Source organism: Hemitrygon akajei, chromosome 10 (assembly GCF_048418815.1).
Source record: "Hemitrygon akajei chromosome 10, sHemAka1.3, whole genome shotgun sequence".
In the NCBI taxonomy this organism is placed as follows: Eukaryota; Metazoa; Chordata; class Chondrichthyes; order Myliobatiformes; family Dasyatidae; genus Hemitrygon; species Hemitrygon akajei.
In genome coordinates this window covers 58,903,268-58,920,344 of record NC_133133.1, presented here as the reverse complement: position 1 = coordinate 58,920,344, position 17,077 = coordinate 58,903,268, and the positions used below count along the sequence as shown (strand labels likewise).

Here is a 17,077-nt window from a genome sequence, read left to right as displayed (position 1 = left end):
GTTATCTGTTCCACTCTTTAGAGTACTTTGTCATCTTTATGATGTATCTTTCCTGTGCCTTCTGAATTTCCCCCAGAAACAACAGCCAATGCAGTTCTGCCATCATCCCTGCTAGTGTGCCCTTCCAATCAACTTTGGCCAGCTCCTCTTTCATGCCTCTGAAATTCTTTTTACTCCACTGTAATTCTGATACATTTGATTTTAGCTTCTCTTTCTCAAATGGCAGGGTGAATTTTATCATATTATAATTACTACTTCCTAAGGCATCTTTACCTCAAGCTCCCTAATCAAATCAGGGTAATTGCTTAACATTCGATCCAGAATTGACATTATCCTAGTGGGCTCAACCAGAAGCTGCTCTAGAAAACCATTTCACAGGCATTCTACAGAGTCCCTCTCTTGGGATCCAGCATCAACCTGATTTTCCCAATCTACCTGCATATTGAAATCCCCCATGATTATCGCAACATTACCCTTTTGGTATGCCCTGTCTATGTCCCACTGTAATTTGTAGCCCACATCCTGGCTATTGTTCAGAGGCCTATATATAATACCCGTCAGTGTTTATTTTACCCTTGAAGTCTCTACCCACAAAGATGTTACATCTTCTGATCCCATGTCACCTCTTTCGAAGGATTGATTTCACTTCTTACCAACAGAGCCACCCTATCCCTCTGCCTACTGGCCTGTCCTTTTGTAACAATGTACATCCTTGTATGTTAAGGTCTGAACTATGATCTTCTTTCAGCCATGACTTAGGGGTGCTCACAACATCATACTTGACAATCTCTAATTGCACTACAGGATCATCTACCTTATTCTGTTTACTGTGTGCATTCTAATATAACACCTTCAGTACTATATTCATCACCCTTTTTAACTTTAGCCCCCTGGTACTCATCCCACTGACTTCAATTTTGTCCTATCATCTGCTCGTCCTTCCTCAGTCTCACTACAGAGTACTTATATACCAACTGCCCCATCCTCAGCCCTACCACTTCAGTTCCCTCCCCTGCCAAATTAAGTTAAACCCTCCCCCAAAGCTGCCCGTAAGGATATTGGACCCATTAGGTAGAGGTGTAACAGATCATACTTGCCCTAGCAGAGATCCCACTGACCTAGAAACCTGAAATTCCACGCCCTGCACCAATTCTTCAACCATGCATTCATTTGCCAAATCATTCTATTTTTACCCTCACTGACAGCAATCCAGATCCAGAGATTACCACCATGGAGATCCTGTTTTTCAGCATTTGCCTAACTCCCTATATTCTCTTTTCAGATCCTCTCACTTTTTCTACATAAACCATTGGTACCAATCTGTACCATGACTACCAACTGTTCACCTTCTCCCTTTAGAATACCATGGACCCGATCTGAGACGTCCCTATCCCTGGCACCTGGGAGGCAACATACCATCTGGGTGTGTCTTTCATGTACATAACATCTGCTTTCTGCTCCTCTAACCATGGAATCTCCTATCACTACTGCACTTCTCTTCTTCCCACTTCCCTCCTGAGCCACTGAGCCAGACTCAGTGCCAGAGACCTGGTTGCTGTGGCTTCTCCCTGGTAGGTCATGACCTCCAAAATTATCCAAAGCAGTATGCCTATTTCCTTTCCCTCTCCTGACAGCTAACAAGGTACCTGTCTCTTGAAATTTAGTGGTGATTTCCTCCTTTGACCTCCTATTAATCTGCCTCATCTTCTTTGTGTATTCGCCAAAGGTCATCCAGCTGCAGCTCCAGTTCCTTAAAACAGTCTCTAAGGAGCTGTAGCTCGATGTACTTCATGCAGATGTAGTTATCATGGAGACAGGAGGTCTCCCAGAGTTCCCATATTTCATACAAAGAACATACCTCTGGACCTGTTCTCAGCACACTAGCTTCGGTATTAACAGAAAAAATAATTACTAGAAACTTATTTATTACTTAGAACCTCTGCCTGCACTTGCCCAAGTCTGTTCTCACCTAAACCTTTTGAGCCAAAGCCTAACCACTAACACCGGCCCACTCCAACAATGGACATTCCCAAAATGGCTCTCCACTTACACCGCTCTTCTTTTTATTGGCACTGTGCTGATTGCAGCTTGCCAAAAAGCTCTTCCTCCATTCTGTGGATGTTAATGCATGGCTGTTCTTGTTGGTGGAGCAATAGAGTCATAGAGCACTGAAGAAGGCTCCTTGGCCCAACTTGTCCATGCTAAACAAGTTGCCTACACGATCTAGATCCGAATGACTACATTTGGCCCTTATCCCTCCGAAGATTTCCTATTCACGCACTCCCCAAATATCATATAGCTATTGTATGCTTCCTGACTATAAATGTCCATCAAATACTGTGTGTCATCTCAAAAGATAGCCAATAATGTTCACTGAAACCATGAGAAACTATTTCCTGCTTCTCATCTTACATCCATAGTAATAGTTTAGCAACTGGATACTAGAGGATTTAGTTTATCATGCGATGTCATATGCTCCAACAATAAATGGACAGTGTTTAGAGGTAGTTAACTGTTAGTTTGCAAAAGTGCCACAATTATTTTATTTATGATTCATTGCTGTAAAATTGAGTCAGGCACTAAGACAAGGGTATCATCTCATGATCTTTCTTTGCACTTCTCTCATCAGGCAAATGTTGAATTAGGCTTATGCCCTAGGTGACACAGCACTGTTTGAAGGTTTCTGGCCTGCAATTGGAAGGAATTTGGGGATTGTGGCCAACCAGTGATTGAGTAATAAAATGAAGCTGAGTGAATGGAAGAGAACTAAGTGAAAAGTTACTGAGGTGGTTGGGTTTGGGCAGGTCTAGGATCTGACAGGAATCACGTGCAATAGTGGGAGATAAATATTGCTAGATATTGGGAGGATTTAAATCAGAAACAAAGGAAAACCAATGGTTGGTTGACAGGGTCATGGGGGGCGGGGAGGAGAATGTGTAAGAGGCCAGATAAAAAGCAATAGTCTGTGGACATAGTCAGTTGTTGAGGAGTGAGTTGAGTCAGTAGATAAATAAGTGGCGAGGTAACCAAGTCTGTAGTTTGGTGGATAGATGGAGGGGCTGGATCACCACCAAGACCATAAGACATAGGAGCAGAATTAGACTAATCCCTGTAACCTTTTATGGCCCTATTTATCAACAACTGATCAACTTCAGCTTTAAATATACCCAATGACAGCTTCCACAACCATCTGTGACAATGAATTGCACAGATTCACTGCCCAGTGGCTAAAGAAATCCTTCTTCATCTCTGTTCTGAAGGGATGGCTCCCTATTCTGAGGCTGTGCTCTCTGGCCCTTGACTATAAGAAACATTATTTCTACATCCTCAGGCTTTTTATGTTCAATAGGTTTCAAGAGCTTCATGTTTGGGGATTGTAGGAAGTGATTGTCCGAGGGACCACCAGATAAAGCTAACACTTAAGGTGAACCAACCTGAGGAGCACTCCCAGCACTGAACTGCAAATTGCTCTGGCAGGTTCTCTTTAACCAATCTGTATTAGTGTACAAATAGCATAAATAATTGGAATTACCTCTAAACATATTTAAATGAGGATATGATCTTTCAAAACTACCAGGAAATGTACGTGCAATTTTCAGATTTTATTGTAATTACATTTTTTTTGGTTAAAGATTTTCTGTGCTCAACCCTCCACCATTCTTTGGGTATAGATTGTTTTCATCTTCTGCTTCGCTTAATATGTTTACTTTTCTCTCTCTCTCATCTAGTACAACTGTATACCCTCCAGCCACGGCCGTTCCTCCACAGCAGGTTGTGACAACTCGTGCTTCTGTTTTCCCTCCTTCCCTTTGGGTTCCTGTTTTCTGGCTCCTCCTGATGGCAAAGAGACCGCTATGTGTGAATTCAGAATCAGAGCACTAACTAATCAATGAGCAATGCCAGAATGCGTTCTGCCCTTTTCTGCTAACTGGTTCTCATAGCAGTTACTAGCTAAGAGGGTGACTGAAATTATGTGGAAACTACAATGCAGTAATAAGCTATTCACCAAAAAGTCTGTGCCAAGTTTCGTTATCCAAACGTGTCTGTTCTTACCTCATTTCATCTCATCTACTGCTCCTTCCACCTCGTAATACCTATCCAGCCTCCCTCTCAATGTTATTTACATCAGCCACTCCACGTGGTACTGAGTCCACTACATATGGTATGTAGGACTGTAGAGCTTTGGAGTAGAGCCAAAATTATTACAGGTTCTGGGCTTTTAAATCAGGTATTTCCACTCATATAAACAAATGAGACAAAGAACATTTAAAATCTGTTTTCTTTACCATGTGCCATAAAATAAAGCTTTGAATAAACATGATTTTGACACATTTTAAATATAACTCAGAATAAATTATTTATCTGTTCTGCTGACTGCACGGAGAGCAGACATATGTCTAAGGCTGCATACACAGTTGACACAAAACTCTTATCAGCCTATGGAGTTGCAGCACCTACTTGCACGTTTTATTAAGGTGTGAAAAACATGTGATTGCAGACAAATTATCCACAGGAGTTAGATTAATTCACTGGAATATGTAGTAATGCACTCGGTTCCTGATTGGTTACACTTGCAAAAGGCAAGACACAAAAATATGTGAAAGCTTTGCAGCAAATAATAAGCAGCAATAATCCCTATATGTCTGTTAAAAATGTAAATAATATTCAGCTTTCTTCAGTGCTGCTAATATTTCCTCACTACAGACTCTTACCTCTCTCCAGACTCCTCTGTAAGATCAGCACTCTCTGGTTCCAAAGCTTCTTTGTTTTCTTTTTCTTCTTCTTTACATGAGTCCTCTTGTGTGGGAATTTTAGAAAGCCCTTCGTTCTCCGGTGTGTGTGGAACTGTATTTTGCTGATGGCATGGCTGCCGGTCTGGTCTGTTGTAAACTGGTCCTGGCACAGGTGCCAGCAAACTGCTTATAGGGCTGCTGTTTTTCCTGAGCCCACTTCTGTCCCGAGAGTGGCTTTTCAACCTGTTCTGACCCATGCCACGGTGCTCAAATCCCTCCTGCTGGAGACAACCAGTGTTTCCAGAAGAGCTCTGCGATGGGTGGCTAAACCATTTCCATCTCAGCCTCAGAATTTGCTTCATGTCAAACTCCTTCCTCCCGGACACAGACATCATTGTCCAAGAGAAATTTAAAATTGTAGTTGGAAGCAAGCTTCCTCTTGCTCCTACTGCACGCCTCTGCACCGAATCCTCTCAGTGTGGAAACCAAAAAGAACAAACCTTTCTTGTCTGAGCAGTACACAGTACTGCTAGCGCTCACAGCAAATAGTAAGCTGCTGCTAACTGTGTAGGTGGGATACCATACTGACAGGATGATGAGGTCAGCCCTTAAACAAGTAAATCAGATTAACACAGGAAGACAGCTACCAAAACTCTAAACAGCAGCTGATCTTACATGCTGCTGAATACAGACTTACTGATACTGTCCTTTGCTTAGCAAGATCCCATCTGTTTTAAAGAAATGTGAGCTGTAACGTAATATCCAGGAAAATATGCAATAAAGTCTCGGGCTTGTGTTTCCCGAGAAGTAACTGCAGCCAGAGGATATTTTCATTCCTTTTTCCACATGACTCTCACATTCCCTATCTAAAAGACAGAGTCCACAACAAAGCATTTTTGTTCTAGTCCAGCTTCAGTGATCTCTTGACTTGCCTTGTTACTTTACTTACTGGAAAGAGGGTCAAAAGGCTAGTGTCAAGCCCGGCCACACTCTAAAGAACGGTTCGAAATGATGGGGGAGAAGAATAGACCAAGTCAATTACATTGTTTTGTGATGTGATTAAATTAGGGCAAAGGCTGTTTAAATCTCACAGAAGTGTCATTGATCTAGCGCAGTTCCTCCACATGATGCACGATGTGACGAGATCACGGAAAGCAAGTGCTAGCTTTTTTTTATATTTAAAAATAGCTGAACAGATAATATCTCCCAATCCAGAAAATCACCTTTGATTCATGGTTTCTTTGGTATTTTGTAAGCAATAAAAAAAATCCCTTTGTTTTAATGACTCTGGTCTTGCTTTAATTAGAAGGACAAAATTCAATTCTGAAATTCAACTCTCTGCAAACCATTAATTAAGTAAAGTTCCTGCATTCAGATGCTTCGGCTGCCATTCATTCTGGAAAGAAGAAAATTATATACTTTTGCTTATGGATACATTTACACCTCTGCATTCTTGCAGAATAAATTATGGATTCAATCTTTCTCAGTTTATCATTAGAAGATGTTGTAGACTTTAAAACTCATCCAGTTTGCTGTTTGATACAGTAAAAGGGGCAAGCAAAACAGCATTGACATTACTTCTCAAAATAAAGCATTAACTGGAGAACAGCCACAATTTATTCAGCAGAAGGGGATAATTTGTGAAGGCTCTTTCTAGTACTAAAGTGCCTCTGAGATGCAACTGTTTAGGTATTGAGCTATTTATCCTGCCTTCAGGCCAAATGCCAACTTGGCAAAGAAGTTGAAGTTGCTCAGAATAAATAGTTTTTAGGCATTCAGCAACTTGTTGAACAGCGTTTTTCCTAAAGCTGTCTCCTACCAGCAGTCAGCTGATTGTGAGCAAACAAGTGTTTGCTGAGGATTTGCACAATTCTTAAAGTTGCATCACCTTTCGCTCCTCCTTGCCGTTGGAGATTTTGAAAAGACTTTGGCAATATAGTTAGGACACCACATCAAGAATCCCACAGCCTTCTGACATTCTTCAGGAACTTAAACTGAAAAATAATTATGCTCTCTGTATCCAAGACGAGTCATCTGTTGGTGTGGTGTGTTTAGCCTTAGGCATCTAGAAATAATCTGGAGGAGGGCTGGAGGAGACTAATTATACAAACTTGTAGTTGCTTCAGCTACTGCAGAAGAGTGGAATTCAAAGAGAAAACTGCAATCCTTACCCCTGCAAGAGCACAATATCTGCTCCGGATCTCCTCTTCAGGACTACTTATGTAAGAATCTGCACCTTCTTGCCCTGAGGCTCATCCAGTTGACTACTCCTTTTTATAGAAGTAGAGGCATGGAACTTATATGTCATCATGTGGTACGTCCTGTACCTCATAAAGTGGCCACTGAGTGTTGTAGCCTTCTTCTGCTGATGCACTTCAAGGTTCAATGTGTTCTGCATTCAGAGATGATGTTCTGCACAACACTGAAGCAAGGCATGGTTATTTGAGTTACTCTCACCTTCCTGTCTTCTTGAATCAGTCTAGCTATTCTCTTCTGACCTCTCTCATTAACAAGGCCTTGTTGTTTACTGATTTATTTTTGTTATACCATTTTCTGTAAACTCTGGAGCAGAGGTTTCCAACCTGAGGTTCCACTGACCCCTTGCTTAATGATATTGATCCATGGCATAAAAAAGGTTGGGGACCCCTGCTTTAGAGAGTGTTGTACATACAATACTCAAATCACCCCATTTGAAACCAACAACCAGTCCATTGTCAAAGTCACTTAGATCACATTTCTTCCCTATTCTGATGTTTAGTCAGAACTACAACTGAGCCTCTTGACCATATCTGCATGTTTTTTATGCATTGAGTTACTGTCACATGATTGGCTGAGTAGATATTTGCATTAACAAGCAGGAGTACAGCTGTACATAGTAATGTGGCCACTGACTGTACACATTGAACTTGCAATTATCGGCAGTAGAAACTCCGGGCGAATTCAAATTATGGCATTTAGCAATTTGGATCAAAACCGTACTTTCAAGCAAACTTTCAAGAATGCATATTTTACAAACAAAGCAAATCCGGAACACCCTGTAGAAATATGTTTCAGTCAGTATGACAGTAGTGCCATTTTGGAATATGGCATTTCAGATACAGCCTTCTTAAGAGGCACATGATCAGCAGCTGAGCAGTTGAGAGGGATTTATTATCTCTTTACCGGTTAGTTAATATTATTGCCATCCAGGTAATACTTGCTGCTTTCTTGAGTTGTTTCTGGTTGCAGAAGCTTTAAGGGGATGGCTTGACAGGTGTTCGTCATTCAGCACTGAACTTAGTCCTCAGATAGGCTTTGACGATACATAACACATACTAAATGCTGGAGGAACTCAGCAGACAGGCAGCATCTACAAAAAAGAGTTAACTATTGATGTTTCAGGGCAAGGCCCTTCATCAGAACTTATGGTTCTTCCCCCCTCCCTCCACTTTCTTACTCTGACTCCTCGTCTTTTTTTTCCAGTCCTGATAAAGGGTCTCTGCCTGAAATGTCAACTGTACACTTTTCCATAGATACTCCCTGGCCTGCTGAGTTCCTCCAGCATTTTGTGTGTGTGTTGCTTGGATTTCCAGCATCTGCAGTTTTTCTCTTGTTTGTGATTCGACAATACATAATATGATATTGTGTTTTGCCATTTGGGTTATAGAGTGGAAATACGTCTCTACTAAAGCAGGTGTATGGTGCTCCTTTCCTCCAATAGACTGCAGGGCCCCCTTGGGCAAGATGTAACACCTGCTTACCCCTCCTGATCAGGGTCATATGAAGCCATGGGTGCAGGTGGTGGATGGTTATATGAACAGCTGATGTATATCACAAGTCCTGGTTGTGCAACTACTGACACCAGGCAGACAATCTCTCAGGGGTATTGATAATGGCTGGGGTCATCCACTTTGTAAAGAAACTGCCCAGAAGAAGGCAATGGTAAACAACTTCTGTAGAAAAAAATTGCCAAGAACATTCATGGTTATGGAAAGACCATGATCACCCACATTTTGCCATATCCACAATATGGAACATTGCATACATTTTAGTGGAGATTAGTGGGATGCAGACTTTGCCCAGGAAATTTTCCTGAAAGTGTGGTGGTTAGCAGATTTATCCTCAGGCTTTGGGTGTCTTTGATAAGGCCAGTGCTTATTCCTGAAATGCTATTGCCAGAATTTTGACTGAACAATAATAAAGAATTGGCATTATATGTACAAACGTTTGTATTTCTATGTCAGGATATTAAGCAACAAGAAAGGAAATCTGCCATAATGGAGCAAGAGACATTTGCAACATCTTGAAGTCTGCTGTTCACTATTGCACAAGAGAACATGCAAACACTTCTTCTTGTGAAATTTCAAATTTACGTACAACTTCTAGAGTTGCTGAAGTTACTCATTTCCCTCTTCCCTTTTAATTTAGTATACCATATTTATTGTTCAATGTATGTCACCAATCAAGTATTGGGTGATGGCAGTGCAGAAAAGCCTCCTTCAATTTGCAAATATGGTCCTGAAATTCCATTTGCCTTGCATTTTAACGTTCTGTCTCACTCTCACTCTGACCTCTCAATGCCTGATTTCTTGCCATACCTACAGACCTCAACATGCTTGGAGAATAACACTTCATCTTCTAACTGGGCAGAATACAACATTCTGGGTAATACTGACTTAATCAATTCTAGATAATCAGTCCTTCCCACAGTGGTAATTTTGATTGTTAAACATAAGAGATTTTGCAACTGCTGGAATTCTTGAGCAACACACACATAATGCCGGAGGAACTCAACAAGTCAGGCAGCTACTATACAGGGAATAATCAGTCATTGTTTCAGGCTGAGGCCCTTCATCGGGACTGGAAAGAAAGTGTGCAGAGCCAGAATTAGATGGGGGGGAGGGGAGGGGAATGAATGCAAGATGGCAGATGAAACCAGGTGATGGGGAAGGCGAGATGAAGTACAAAGCTGGGAAGTGAGAGGTGGGAGAGATAAAGAGATGAAGGAGAGGGAACCTGAAGGAGAGGACCATGGAAGAAAGGAAAGTCGAAGGGTACCAGAGGGTGGTGATGGGAAGTTGAAGAGAAGAGGTGAGAAGTTAGCCAAAATATGGAATGGAAAAAAGAAGGAATTTCAGGTAGAAAGTACTGGAAATCAAAGCTCATCTCATCAGATTGGATTCCCCCAAGATGAAAAATTAGGTGTTGCTCCTCCAGCCTGAGTGTGACCTCATCATGGTAGTAGAGGAAGCCTTGGACCAACATATCCGAATGAATGGAAATGGGAAGTCGAATTGAAATGAGTAGCCACCAGATTTTTAAAACATATTCTATATACCTCTGCTAATAATGATCTTGTACCAATATTTTGCCTGGTTAGCCTTTTTTACCCTTATCCACCTTGACTGCCACCCTTTTTGTCATTTAATCTCACCTACCTTCTACTCCTTCACATATTCCCTTTCAGTTCCAGTTTAATTGTCATTTCACCATATATAAATATGCATGAACACAGCCAGACAAAACAGTGTTACTCCAGGGCCAAGGTGAAAAACAGAGTACCCACAGTCATACAGAGCACAAGGCACATATAGCACGTATAAGATAGTAAGCACGTACAAAAAAATATATAGTTCAAGACCCTGAGTCCATGAATGTTGCAGCAGTCTGAATTGGAATACATCTTAAAGACCTAAAAATCTTTTTTTTTCTCTGTTAAAAAGCTCAATGAATTGATATATTAACTGTCAAGATTTGGATTAGTCTGTGTGCTATATAAATTCATGAGCATAAGGTGACACTAATTTCCCTCAGTTGCATAGCAAGCAGCTGCGGAGAAAGAACACATGGTGGAGGATTTGGAAGAGGAGAAGAAAAAAAGAAGTCTAAGCTCCTTTCTGGTTCAGCCTTCCACAGAAAGGTACATCCAAACTCATAACTAATCAATACAAATTCAGTTTCCCATAGATTGCATTATTTCCCTTGCATGTCATTCCTTTATCCATAATGTCGTTTTCCTTTGCAAGATAAACTTTTCATACCAGGTTTACATATGGCATACCATTTTCCATATAAGTCCAATGGATCAGCCTGCACATTCAGATAAGTTGTGGGACTTTGCATGTCCCAGTGTACTCACTCAATGAAGGAAACTGCTGAAGACTTTGTAAAGTGATTTTGAATGATTGCGATAATATCCTAAAAAGCTGCCGACCACACTGCAAGTTAGCATCCTTCAACCAGTCATCTTAGCATGGGAGTTATCAGTCAAGGCAGGCCAGCTGTCGGATAGCAGCAAGGGCATGAGTAGAGGAACAGAGGAGGGATAATGACTGTTGTCTTCTTGATGGAGAGCAGCTAGTTTATACTGCATACATTGTCTCCTACTCCCCTGGGATGGAACAACAGCAGTCCTAGAAACCTGTCAACAGGTAAATTTTGAGTCAGGCTTGACAACTTAATGTGTCTTTACACTTTGTATTCCACTGCAGCAGTCAAATATCAGATAGTTTCTGTCTGTGTTGCAGTGAACACTATGGCATCGCACTTTAGATTTCACTTTCTGGTTGGGTGGACAAGTGGGCAAATGGAGGTCCATGTGGAAAAGACAATCCTCCACACTCTGCATTAAAGTCTCTTGGCTCCTCCATGTTCCTTGGCACTGTCAACATGGCTTCTGGTAGGTCCATGAACGTACAAAACATGTCATTGTGTGTACCAACCAACCAAACTTCTGAAGCCTTCCCCACGAAATTAAATCATCTGCAGCAAAACTCTATGCAACCTTACTGTCTGGGGAGTTAACACATTTTTCATCAGTGCTTGTCCCTACCCTGAGTGTGGCCTACATGTCCAATGAAAAGATTGCTGATGCTTTTTAAACTATTGATCACTGTGAATGTTATAGACTGCAGGCTATCACGGGCAGTAATTGGTTGGATAAAAACATAGCTGTTAATTGCATGTAAGCATATCCGTGCAAAACCCAGGAAAAATATGTTCCTACAATTTGTAGAAGTTCAAAGCAGTAGCTCATACTTTTAAAACACATACAAGAAAAAATCTGCAGATGCTGGAAATCTGTACAACACACCCAAAATGCTGGAAGAACTCAGCAGGCCAGGCAGTATCTATGGAAAAGAGTCCAGTCAACATTTTGGGATGAGACCCTTCAGCAGGACTGGAGAAAAAGAGATGTGGAGTACATTTAAAAGGTGAGGGGAACACAAAATGATAGGTGAAGCTGAGAGGGGGAGGGGTAAAGTTGGGAAGTCAATTGGTGAAAGAGATACAGAGCTGGGGAAGGGGGAATCTAATAGGAGATGACAGAAAGCCATGGACGAAAGAAAAGGAGAGAGGAGTGCCAGATGAAGTTGATCGGGAGGCAAGGAGATAAAATGACAGAAGGAAAAGGGGAATAGGATATGGTGAAGAGAGGGTATTACCGGATATTTGAGAAATCCATGTTCATGCCATTAGGTTGTAGGCTAGCCAGATAGAATATAAGGGGTTGTTCCTCCAACCTAAGTGTGACTTCATCACGTCAGGAGAGCAGGCCATGGATAGACATATCGGAATGGGAATGGGAGGTGGAATTAAAATGAGTGGTCACTGGGAGATACCATTTCTTCTGGTGGGCAGAGCATAGGTGCTCGGCGAAGCGGTCTCCCAATATATGTCAGGGCTCACCGATATACAAGATGACACACCGAGAGCACCGAACACAATATATGTCCCAACAAACTCACAGGTGAAGTTTCATCTCACCTGGAAGGACTGTTTGGGGCCTTGAATAGTAGTGAGGGAGGAGGTGAAGGGACAGGTGCAGCACTTGTTCCACCTGAAAGAGTAAGTGCCAGGAGGGAGATCAGTGGGGAGGGATGAATGGATAAGGGAGTCATGTAGGGAGAAATCTCTGTGGAAAGCAGACAGTGGAGGGGGGGTAGGAGGGAAAGGTGTGCTTGGTGCCGGGATCTTGTTGGAGATGGTGAGATTTACAAAGAATTATGTGCTGGAAGTGGAGTCTGCTGGGGTGGTAGGTGAGGACAAAAGGAACCCTATACCTGGTTTGCTGGTGGGAGAATAGGGAGATGGCAGACATGCATGAAATAGAAGAGATGTGGTTGAGGGCAGATTTAATTGTGGAGGAAGAGAAGCCCCTTTCTTTGAAAAAGGAGGACATCCCCTTCATTCTGGAATGAAAAGCCTCATCCTGTAAGCAGATGGAATGGAGATGGAGGAATTGAGAGAAGGGGATGGGCTTTTTTACAAATAAGAGGGTGGGAAGAGGTATAGACCAGGTAGCTGTGAAAGTCTGTGTGTTTATAATAGACATCTTTCTTCCATGGCCTTCTGTCCTCTCCTCTTAGATACTCCCTTCTCCAGCCCTGTATCTCTTTCACCAATCAACTTTGCAGCTCTTTACTTCACCCCTCCCGTCCCCCTCCCAGTTTCACCTATTACTTTGTGTTTCTCCCTCCCATACTCCCTGCTTTTAAACCTGCTCCTCATCTTTATTTTCTCCAGTCCGGCTGAAGGGTCTCAGCCCAAATCATCGACTGTACTCTTTTCCATAGAAGCTGCCTGGCCTGCTGAGTTCCTCCAGCATTTTGTGTGTATTGCTTTTAAAATACATAGTGTCTTGAGGGGAAAAAAGCATGTGTCTGTCATGGTCCAGTCTGTGAAATCCGCATTCCAGTTCATGGTCCGGTCCATGATCCTTATTCTAGGTTTTCCGGGTTTCCCCAGTTTCTGTTGAGGCAGCTGATTCTCGTTTGGGCTGGCTTCATAAATAGCTTCAGGATTCGGCCTCTGGCTGCTGGATCGTTCCTGTCCAAACCCCGTCTGTATCCCTTCCCTTCACCTTCCTCCTGGAGCCGAGTCTGGAGCCTTGCTTTCACTGCTGTCAAGTTTAACCACTGTAGCAAGATAAGGAACTGCCTTTCATTGTTTTGAACTGTCTTTGTGTCCTCACCTTCACTAGGTAGGTCCAGCCGTCTGCCGCTACCTTGTATTGGGAACCATCTCATCATATTCTGCATTCTGTGTAATGAGTCCTGGCCCTACATCCTGTACCCAAGGAGGGGACGGGCTCTGTGTTCCATGTTCCTGTCTCTCCCTTGACCAAGTCAAGGTTTCGGGGTCTCATCCAGTCCTAGCCACATCCAAGCTAGGACTGGATATCCTGTCCAAGCCACAGCTTTGTGTTCTCATCTTGTCCATGTGCCTCGTCCAGCCCAGGAGTACCTTGCCCAGCCTGGTGCTGGGGTTCCCTCATCCTGTGCCTGTCCAGGAGTCTCACATCCAGTCCTGTTGTCTCTCCTCAGCCTGTAGCCACGTCTTGTCCTTGCCTAGTTCTGGAGTCCAAGCCTGAGTCAGGACCCAGGTTCTGGGTCCTTGTCCAGTCTCTGGCTCGGAGTCCAAGCCCAGGCTCCTAGTTCCCAGTTCCATGTCCAGGTTCTGCTATCCTAGTCAAGTCCTAGCCCAGGCCTGGAATCCTTGTCTCGTCCAGGGCCCGTGTCATGTCCTTCCCCACTTCCTTTGCTCTCTTGATACACCTAGTCCTCTCCCTGGTAGTTCAGTGTCTGTGTCTTGCATTTGGGTCCACTCCCAACGTCCGCCATTGTGACAGTGTCAGCCTGAGGTTATGGTGTGATGGATACCAAGAAAACTGTCATTTGTGAATGGAGGCCTTTTAAAGAGTAGGGGGAGAAAAGAACCATGTTTCAAAAACTGGGGAAACCTTTTAGCAGGTCAGGTAGCATCAGTGAAAAGAGAAACAGAAGCAATATCTCAGGTTGATAAAAGAAAACAAGTTAATTTTATGATTCACAAATTGAATGCATAAAAATTATTCTTAGTTATTTGCTGCAATGTTATCGTGAGTCTGTTTGTCAGCAATAGTTCCAACACATTTCCTTTCTGCCTGAGTATGTTGTCTGAATGAGAATAATAAAGAACTATGTTGGACAACATTAAATTGAAACCAAGATGATATAAAACTTAATAAACCATCTATATTTGTTATTTTTGTCTACTTTACTCAGATTAACATCCTGTCCTCATAATTGTAGCATCACATTCCCATCACTGAATACCTGAAACTGCTTCATTTAACTCATCAGATTCCTTCTACAAAAAGAAATCAGAAGGAATTACAAAAAAAGATACTTTTTAATGAGAAAAGCTATACTTTAAAAGAGAAAACAATTTGATTGCATAAAACAGATTAAGATGGATTCTCTGAAGATTCCCTATGTGATCGGCCTCCAAAAAACATACTTTATATTCTAAAGGAATGGGTGGAATTAAAAATGGCTACCTCTCATTCATCAGAGAAACAGTTAAATTCTTCCTATTCTAATGTCTCCATTTTCCTTTACAGGGTGGCTGGGGTCCTATTGGGATCTTTGATCTACAGCGGCACTCAAAAACTGTGGTTCTGCATGGCAGTGTGTTCCCAATTGACCAAGTTTTGGTATGTCCAGGAGCAGCCAGAAGTTATGCATCTTCGGGGCCTTGCACGCCCCTGTAGACACGAATTCTTGCTGGTCTCGTGAACAGAAGCGTAGCAAAGCTGGAACATTGAAGACAGCGAGACCAGTTGTCAGAAGAGTCTGCAATCGGGATCAATTGCTCCTTCTCTTTCTCCCAATGGTGAGGGAGAGTTTGCTGCCAGTTCTCGAGTCAGGGCGCTCAAGCTAAAAAGCAACACTTCAGAATGACTGTAACATTGAGATAGCGACTATTTGTCTCCCCTCTCACTGTGGAAGGAGCAAAGTTCTCCCTTGTTAGTGAGAGAGAGCCTGTGAGATGTTGAAATTTTCAAGTGAACAGATAGTTTTTGATGTACAGTACTGTAGACCAAGTTCTCTTTGGGGGTTTTTGCCGTTACTTGCATGATGGCTGGTGGGAATGCTGGTACTTTAAGCTAGAATAAATGGTGGGGAGGAAAGGGTGATGCTTCTGCTGCTGTTTGTGCATGCAAGGGAGGCAGGGGGGCTTTAGGATTCTTAAGTATTTTTTCTGTCATTCATTCTTTGGGGTTTTCTTCTTTTTGTGAGGATGTCTGTGGAGAGTAAGAATGTCAGTTGTATTTTGCATACACTGTCTGATATTGAATGGAACTGTTAAACTCTGTATCAATGAAGGCATGACCACTTTAGCTACATGAAATATATGATAAGTTATTTATAATAATGATCATCTGTCTGTCTGCTTTACGTGTACTCCATAAGAACATTGCAACAAGATCAACATATTCTTCTGAGTGCTTCTTCTCCCCTAAATGTCAATGTGGTGCTGGTTCATGATACTTTTAAAAAAATGCACTGAGATTATATTTATACAGTAAGGGGTTTTAATGAGGACCATGAGTGAGCAGGTACAGTGTTGTGAGATCCACCTGCTGATTCACCATGCTCTAAAATTAAAAATCTAGTGTGTACTTAGTTTTATCTACAAACAAGAAGCTTATGCCCAGATAAATGGTTGGACATTGCTTTGAACTTTGGAAGTTGTTTTTCAAAACACTATTACCACTTGTGAGTATTGATACAAAAGATTACCTTCTTCAGCTTCTAGGTAGGATTATCAGCATTACCACTAGTGCACCACTTCCTGCTTTTGTTTATGTCTGGATTTTGATCGTAGGAACAATATTTACTTGTGCTAGCATCATTTGCAGCAGCCAAAATGAGAACAGTTGGAATTGATTCAGGGTGCTCCAATGTCATTTGAAGAAGCAAGCCATTTCACAAAGAAACAAATTAAGGTTGTACAACTTCACCTCGGGTGTTTCAAATTCATCTAAATTGTCCCAGGATTTGCTTTGTCAGCCACAGAAGGCTGTGAAGAGAAGTGATCTTTCTCCACTACTTTCACGACTCAAGAAAGGCAGAGATATTTAAACCCCCTGAGTCCAAATGAGTTAAAACAAAAGGTCAGAAAACAGGAAAAAAAGAGTTGCCCCTGCCATCCAGAAGACCACCAAAGTGTCAGAAGTCTGGTTCACCAGTGTGGACAAGTCAGGCCTACCAGGCAAGTTCAAGGCCTGCATCTACCAGCATGGCACCCTCCCCCAAATCCTCTAGACAATGTTGGTATATGATCTTCCTATGCCAATAGTTGAGGCTCTTGAAAGAAAAATCAATGGATACCTTCAAAGATAATTGGGCCTCCCATGCAACCTGAGCAGCATTGTTCAGTATGGGAAGAATAAATTGCAGCTTTCCTTCAGTAGTCTGAATGAGGAGCTTATGATTTCCTATTCAGGAGAAGCTGATGTAGAGATTTCAGTGACCCCAGAATATCGACAACAGGCATTGAGGTCCAGACAGGCAGGATGTGGAAGGCCCAGGACACTC

General features: G+C 42.3%; 1 protein-coding gene across 2 annotated transcripts in view; it reads right to left on the bottom strand.

Moving 5' to 3' along the window:
• LOC140734448 (kelch-like protein 4) overlaps window positions 1-17,077 on the bottom strand; it is a 372,728-nt gene that overhangs the window by 163,221 nt on the left and 192,430 nt on the right. The window contains exon 1 of one of the 2 annotated variants that reach the window (XM_073058399.1): window positions 4,713-5,422. The exons of the other annotated variant lie outside the window; for it this stretch is intronic. Coding sequence (XP_072914500.1) covers window positions 4,713-5,128 — 416 coding nt within the window. The 5' untranslated portion in view covers window positions 5,129-5,422. Of the gene's footprint in view, window positions 1-4,712; window positions 5,423-17,077 lie in introns of those variants that run through there. 2 annotated transcript variants of the gene reach the window in all.